The sequence below is a fragment of the Myodes glareolus genome, chromosome 7, assembly GCF_982192425.1.
Source record: "Myodes glareolus chromosome 7, mMyoGla1.1, whole genome shotgun sequence".
In the NCBI taxonomy this organism is placed as follows: domain Eukaryota; kingdom Metazoa; phylum Chordata; class Mammalia; order Rodentia; family Cricetidae; genus Myodes; species Myodes glareolus.
The window spans coordinates 99,563,916-99,572,167 of record NC_142032.1 but is presented as its reverse complement, the minus strand read 5'-3'; the positions used below and the strand labels follow the sequence as shown (position 1 = coordinate 99,572,167).

Here is an 8,252-nt window from a genome sequence, read left to right as displayed (position 1 = left end):
TCAGTGTGTCTGGAGCCTGGAAACATGCAAAGAGATGAGATCAGATGAGGAGAAAATGGACATAGAAAGTACTGCAGAACTAGTAGGCCATGTTAGTTTATATTGTATTCTTGGAACAATAGAGAGATACAATTTTATACAAGGTCAAGTTGACAGGGCACCTTTGCAGAAGGTCTTTCAACAGCAAGTCCAAAATAGGATAGTAAGACTGTAGAGAAGGGAGCACGTGGACATTAGAAGGGTTAGAGACTGGGCATCTGTAAGAGGGGAGAGGAGTAAATATTTATATCCTATATAAATTTAAAAGCAATAAAAGGAGACTGGAGAGACACCACTGTGACTGAAGTACTGGCTGAGCAAGTGTAAGAAACAGAGTTCAGATTCCCCAGAACCTACAGAAACACCAGTGGGTCTGGTGGTCCAGCTGTACCCAGCTTTGACGGTAACTCAAGTCTGTTGGAAAGAACATGTCTCATTGAATAAGGTGGAAGATCAAGCAAGTATGATTCCTTTCATCAGTCTGGGGCCTCCACATTCACATACAACCATATGCACGCATACACACACACATACACACCACGAAGAATGGAAAAAGAAAAATATTTAAAAACATGTAAAATAACATTGATATTGGAAATGAAGGTATGTTTACCACTGGAATGGCATTGGCTAGAAAGGAGACGAATGATCCCTAAGGCCTATAGCAGTTCTGCCTCTTCATCTGAGTGCTGAGATGGGTGAGCACAGTTTGCAAGAATGTATCAAGTTATATATTTCTCTATTGCTGTTACAGTGGTAGCAGTAGATACTATACTGGATGTACTAGTCAGCTGTCCACAACTGCAACAAATACTTGGGATTAATAAGGTAAAGGAAAAAAGTTTATCTTAGCTCAGAAATTTCTGCCCTTGGTTGCCTTTGGGCCTGTGGTGAGGAAGGATGTCATGGCACAAGTATGTGGCAAAGGAGGCAGCTCACCTCACAGCATCCTGAAAGTAAAGGGACAAATGGAAAATGTCAGAGTCTCAATATCCTCTTCAAGGGCATATTCCCATTGGCATGCTACCTGTCCATGCTGCATTAATTAAATGACCCTTTAATACAGTTCCTAATGTTGTGGTGACCCCCAACCATAAAATTATTTTGTTGCTACCTCATAACTGTAATTTTGCTACTGTTGTGAATCATGATGTAAATATCTGATATGCAGGACCCAAGGGGGTCTCGACCCACAGGTTGAGAACTGCTGCTCCAAAGGCTTCTTCACTTAGTCCTGTGCACTGGGATGGGACAACCAAAAGGCTGAAGTCAGCTCAGACATCCAGAGTTTCTCATAAAATCTAAAAGAGCGAGGATCCTGACAATATGCATTCTGAGAGAACCAACCGAATCTTTGCTGGTCTAGCCTCAGATGTCACACAGCATCTCTCTCTCTATGTTCCATCAGTTGGCAGTCATAAGTGACAAACATCAGAGAATTGAGGCCATTTTTTTTTCAAATATCTGCCATGTTACGTAATAGTAAATTCTGACCCCATGTTTTTTGCTGAAAGGACAGAAATGGGTGTTGAAGACGAAGACTCGGTGGAGAAAGATGAAGCTACAGATGCAATAGGTTGAAAGTGCCTGTGGAGGCTTGGATAAGAATGACCCCCATAGGCTCATCTATTTGAATGTTTAGTCACCAGGGAGTAGAACTATGTGAAAGGGTTAAAAAAGATTAATAAGTGTGGCCTTGTTGGGAAAAGTGTGTCTCTAGGGGTGGGCTTTGAGGTTTCAAAAGTCCATGCCACCCTCCCCACTCTGTCTATGGATTAGGATGTAGCTCTCAAGTACTTCTCCAGCATCATGCCTGCCATGCCTACTGCCATGCTCTCTGCCATGATGATAAATGGACCAAGCTTCTGAAACTGTAAGCAAACTGTAATTAAATGTTTTCATTTATAAGAGTTGCCATGGTGTCTCTTCACAGCAATAGAACAGTGGCTAAGACAGTGTGGCTGTGGGTATCAAAGCAGATTTAGTGTGCAGTTAGTTGTGTGGATGACTGAAGCCCAAGGGAGTTCATGAGTTACTAGATGTCAAAGCAATCCTTTGAATGACCAAGATCAGCCAGAAAGTGTATGGAAGATGGAAAGAGTGAGAGCTAAGTGTTCGAGGAAACACTAGCCTAGGAGGGATGGGCAAAGAAGCTTATAAAAGAGACTAAGAAATAAACAGAAAACCAAGAAATGGTAACATTGCAAACGCTATGGATAAATGCATCTTGAAAAAATTTCTTACTTAAATATTTCTTTCAAGAAACTGCAAAAATATAAATCTGACGTTACCCCATTGCCTATAAAAAAATCAAAGTTAATTTCGTGGATGTTAGAACTCCTCTAATCTGGCCTCTGTCCACCGTTCATCCTCATTCTCATCACTACCTCCCTTTCTTGTCACCTCCCTCTCTCTTTGCGCAAATTTTGGGGTCAGCAAGATGACTCAGCAGGTGAAAGCCCTCGCTACACCAGCTCACCACTAGAGTTTGATCCCTAGATATATCAACTGACTCCAAAAGTTGTACTCTGACCTCCATAGTCACTGAGGCCATGCACTTTCTCTGTCTCTCTTTATTCCTTTTTGTTTTGTTTTGTTTTGTTTTGTTAAGACATAGTTTTCTTGTCTAGTCCTGGCTATCCTGGAATTCACTCTATAGACCAGGCTGGTCTTGAATTCACAAAGACCCACCTGCCTCAACATGTGCTGGGATTGAAGGTGTGTCACCACCGGCTTCTCTCTCTCTCTCTCTCTCTCTCTCTCTCTCTCACACACACACACACACACACACACACACACACTTCTCAAACACCAGTAATATTTATTTTTAAGTATTTTGAAACTATTGACATTCTCCCAGTCACCACGATTTTTCATGCCTCTGCTGTTGCACACTTTGAACACCCTACCTGTCCATTCTCCCATCTCTAGACTTAATTCTTACTTATCCTACAGAGCACAGCTCTTCCTACTACCATAAGAGCCCTCTACATACCCATCTAACAGAGTACTTGCCAGTCTCTGCAAGGATTGCCCTTGTGCATTTACCTAAATGTATCCTACCCTAGTGAACATTCCTCCTGCAAGACTGAGCTTCTGTGGGGTTGTCCCACTCACTTAACACAATATTGGCCTGACACATAGCTGGAATTTTAATGATGACTTCTTGACTGAAAAAGATCATGATACTGACAGGGACATCAGCTTGACGGGGACATTATAGGAGATCTGTTTGTTCTATTATGAAAAGAAATGTTCACAGAAAAAGTTGAGGAAGTTGAGGGTCTATGAAGTATGTCCAATAGCTGATGGTATTGGGCATGGAAGGTAATAGGAAAGGATTGAGGGCAAAGGAGCCTAATATGACACACGTACGCCCCAGAAGATTAGGTGATATGTATGTAGATTAAGATGTAGCTAATGAAAACACCTCTGATGTGAGAGGCACCCCTTTGTCCCTAGAGACTAGTTTACCACCTGACATGAATGAGCCACTTGGAACATAATTGTTACATCAATAACTAGGCCCAAATGGAGAGTGTATATAAGGTAAAACAGAATTCAAACCTACATTGAAGGCAGGCTGGATCTCCTGATCTTGATACCATGGGCTTAAGGGGAAAGCAAAAAAAAAAAAAAAAAGAGAGAGAGAAAAAAAAAGCAATGAAAGTGAAGCTTCCTTTTAAAGCATCCACCTCCCACCACCCCAGGGACCTCATTAAAGGTGTTTAGCTGGGCAGGTGTAAACCAGCTTAGGCCCTGGGAGACAGCGCAGTGTGCTGAACCTACGCTGAGCCTATGTTGCCTCCACCCACTCCATACCTGCTAGCCCAAGTCGTGTTGCTAAGAGCTTCTAAGACAGACTACGCAGCTGGAGCCCCAAGGAGCCTCTTCTGGGAAGCCAGGCACTCGCCCCAACTTTCTCAAGCCACCGTAGTCAGAGAAGCACTGGAAATCCTCCAGGCTTGGGACCAAGTCACAGAACAATGAGTCAGGACAGCAAAGTGAAGACCACAGAGTCCAGCCCCTCAGCCCCATCCAAACCCAGGTGAGGTCTAATTGCCTGTGCCTGGGGCATCATTGAGTGTCTGGTGGACAAACAAGAGGAGTCTCTTCTCCCTACAGGAAGAGGCTGCCTGTCCTAGACCCTTCTGGGGATTATTACTACTGGTGGCTGAACACGATGGTCTTCCCAGTCATGTACAACCTCATCATCGTTGTATGCAGGTTTGGCAGGGGTGCTAAAAGAGGGGGCCTTAAGCTGTACTTAAGAGTGAAGCCAAGGAGAAGGGCAGGCCGGGAGGACAGGGCCTAAAGGGGAGGCACCTTCCCTGGAAGGACTCTAGGAAGAGACTGAGAGACCTGTCCTAGCCAATCCCTTCTGCCCGTGTCCTGCAGAGCCTGCTTTCCTGACTTGCAGCACAGTTACCTGGTGGCCTGGTTTGTCCTGGACTACACGAGTGACCTGCTGTACCTACTAGACATCGGGGTGCGCTTCCACACAGGTCAGTGAGTTTCCGGGGCTAACCTTTGCCTCACATTTCCTTAAAGAACGTGTTAAGAAAGCAGCTACCTCTAGGACTGCACTATCACGTGTTTCTGTGCTTGACAATGTCACAGGGCTCACCCCAGACACCATGGAGAAGGCTATGCATGCTTCCATCTTGCCCTCATGTCTGGCCTGTTCCGGACCTGCCCACAGTTGACCCCGCCCATCTCCTCCTTTCTTCCTAGGATTCCTAGAGCAGGGCATCTTGGTGGTGGACAAAGGTATGATCGCCAGTCGCTATGTCCGCACCTGGAGCTTCCTATTGGACCTGGCTTCCCTGGTCCCCACGGATGCGGCCTATGTGCGGCTGGGTCCCCACATTCCCACACTCAGGCTAAACCGCTTTCTCCGTGTACCCCGCCTCTTTGAGGCCTTTGATCGCACGGAGACCCGCACAGCTTACCCGAATGCTTTCCGCATCGCCAAGCTGATGCTCTACATCTTTGTTGTCATCCATTGGAACAGTTGCTTATACTTTGCCCTGTCCAGGTACCTGGGCTTCGGACGGGATGCATGGGTATACCCAGATCCCGCGCAGCCTGGCTTTGAGCGCTTGCGGCGCCAGTATCTCTACAGCTTCTATTTCTCAACTCTAATTCTGACCACTGTGGGTGACACGCCACTGCCAGCCCGGGAGGAAGAGTACCTCTTCATGGTGGGTGACTTCCTGCTGGCTGTCATGGGTTTCGCCACCATCATGGGTAGCATGAGCTCTGTCATTTACAACATGAACACTGCAGATGCAGCCTTCTACCCAGACCACGCTCTGGTAAAGAAGTACATGAAGCTGCAGCGCGTCAATCGGAGATTGGAGCGACGGGTCATTGACTGGTGAGAGAGGGCTGGCTGCAGACCCAGCTAGGGGAAAGAATGGATGCCTTAGGACCTGAGCCTATTGACCCTGTCCTTTACCTACTGGCTATCTCAGGCAGTTGGAAGATAGACTTCATTAGTAGGTCTACCGGATAGGCTTAGACAGTGGTGTTTTCCACTAAGATCTGGACTAGGGGAAAAGAGCGGACAAAAGACTGACAAGGAGAGTCATTTGGGTACAAGAGTAACAGAGACCCGAGAATGAAAGCTGCCATGGCCTGGGGGGATCTGGGAGACTCTGAAAGGCTGGTGGAGAAGGGAACTATCCAGCCAGGACATGGCCAACATATGGTTGATTACATCAAGATAATGCAAGCTATGTTCTGAATAAAAGGAAACGTCTCAATGTCAGAGCACCACCACAAAGTTGTCTGAGAGGGCGGGAGCTTGCTGACAAAAGCAACTCAGTGTAGAAGTGGTATCAGACACTGTGGCTGGGGTGGGGCCTGACTGGAGGTGAAGGAGGGGTAGGTGCCTTCACACCTTGTAGGAAGTAGAACAGGCCATGTCTGTCACCAAGAAAGGCGACCAGAAAACTGTGAGGTACTCCCTTTGCTCTTTTGAGAACTCAGTGTGCCTGGGTTCCTGGCTGAGCTGAGTCCTGATGGAGTGGGTGGAGGCAGATACACGGGGTTCTGGTAAGGAAATGATACTGCCTTTCTCCCAGGTACCAGCATCTGCAGATCAACAAGAAGATGACCAACGAGGTAGCCATCTTGCAGCACTTGCCGGAGCGGCTGCGGGCAGAGGTTGCTGTGTCCGTCCACCTGTCTACCCTGAGCCGCGTCCAGATCTTCCAGAACTGTGAAGCCAGCCTGCTGGAGGAGCTGGTGCTAAAGCTCCAGCCCCAGACCTACTCACCAGGAGAGTACGTGTGCCGCAAAGGAGACATCGGCCGAGAGATGTACATCATCCGTGAGGGTCAGCTGGCTGTGGTGGCCGATGATGGTGTCACACAGTATGCTGTGCTCGGTGCAGGGCTCTACTTTGGGGAGATCAGTATCATCAATATCAAAGGTGAGTCCCCAAGGGGAAGGGCTAGGGATAGAACCCTAGGACAAGATGGTACTTTGGGGCACATAGATTAAGAAGATCTGGCCCTTGTCTGAGTTGCTACGGGACTCAGGAGAGAAGCAAGATGTAGATTATTTCTTCCCTGGGGAGAAAATGAGCCAAGGTCATTGGTTAGGGTGGTTTCTTAGAAAACAAAGCAGATATGTTCCATGGGCTCTGGTGGAAACGCCAACAGACCAGCAGAAAGTTACTGTACCAGCCATGTTGTTATATAACTGCCCCATTAAATATCTATCAAGGCAGGTTAATAAGCACAGGGATTGGTCTCCAACACATTACTAAAATAAAGCAGAAAAATAAGGAAGTCAGAAACACCAATGTGGCTATATCCTGGTTCAGGAGTGAATGCCACCTTCCTGTCCCTACTAACTACTCTCCTCACATCTGTCTGCCCTTGAACCACAGGGAACATGTCTGGAAACCGACGGACAGCCAACATCAAGAGCCTAGGTTATTCAGACCTGTTCTGCCTCAGCAAGGAGGATCTGCGGGAGGTGCTGAGTGAGTATCCACAGGCCCAGGCCGTCATGGAGGAGAAGGGTCGTGAGATCCTGCTCAAAATGAATAAATTGGATGTGAATGCTGAGGCAGCTGAGATCGCCCTCCAGGAGGCCACAGAGTCTCGGCTAAAAGGTCTTGACCAGCAGCTGGATGATCTACAGACCAAGTTTGCTCGCCTACTAGCTGAGCTGGAGTCCAGTGCGCTGAAGATTGCTTACCGCATTGAAAGACTGGAGTGGCAGACTCGAGAGTGGCCAATGCCAGAGGACATGGCTGAGGCTGATGATGAGGCTGAGCCTGGGGAAGGAACTTCCAAGGATGGAGAGGAAAAGGCTGGCCAGGAGGGACCCTCCAGCATATAATGACCCCATCTTGACCCCAGGGCTCCCAGCTCCAAGTGAATCCAGAATGGTAGGAAAGCTTGCCTGCAGAAACTGCCATCCTATTTGCTAGGTCACAGAGACTTAGGTATATTGGTCTGTAGGTGCCTAGCTAGAGATGTGGGTGATAGCATACATTTGCCCCGTACTCGCCAAAACACACACATACACCCGCAAGCGCTGGCTCAAGGCTGAGCTCCACATACAATGTTTCTGTCTGTGCACATGCACATTCTCATAAGCATAACCGTGACTTACACCCACTTAACCCACAGTCACAGAGAATGATGAATGCGCAGGGAGTGTCAGGGTAGCTTTGGGACATTTAAAGGAGCCTTGCTGGTATAGGACAAAGGCAGTGTTGGAGCTACAGGAAGGAAGTCTGATAGAATGTCTGAACTGCGTTCATTCTAGGTCACCACTTCAACTGCACCAGGTCATGGCCAGACTTCAGGTCTGAGCTGGGCCAGGCAGGGTTGTAAATGAACCTGATGTGTAACTTATAGATACAGCTTAATGATAAGGTCATTATCAGGACAGATAATAATAATTAAGAGGGTTATTGCACCTTAAAACATTTTAAAATGTGTAATTATTTTGTGAGTTATTAATAAAATCTGAGTTTCATAAGGTTGGCAATGGGTTTATCTCATTCATCTCTATGTTTCCAGAGCCCAAACTGCCCAGTACATAGTAGGTGCACACATATACATGTGATGAATATAGTGAGGTGAGCCTAAGCATGTTGGAGGAAATGCCGCTTGTTGGTTCCCAGCCTTCCGGCTAGCTTAGACCTGAAGTAATCACACAGAAACTATATTAATTAAATCACTGCT

At 46.9% G+C, this 8,252-nt stretch overlaps 1 protein-coding gene across 1 annotated transcript; it reads left to right on the top strand.

Annotated features, from left to right (window-relative positions):
• The first annotated feature begins 558 nt into the window (after positions 1-558).
• Cnga4 (cyclic nucleotide gated channel subunit alpha 4) lies at positions 559-8,030 on the top strand. Its single transcript, XM_048427674.3, has 6 exons — positions 559-4,087; positions 4,165-4,266; positions 4,438-4,544; positions 4,774-5,419; positions 6,129-6,478; positions 6,941-8,030. Exons 1-6 carry the CDS (start codon positions 4,026-4,028, stop codon positions 7,396-7,398), a joined length of 1,725 nt encoding a protein of 574 aa, XP_048283631.2. The 5' UTR covers positions 559-4,025; the 3' UTR covers positions 7,399-8,030.
• The last annotated feature ends 222 nt before the right edge of the window (positions 8,031-8,252 follow it).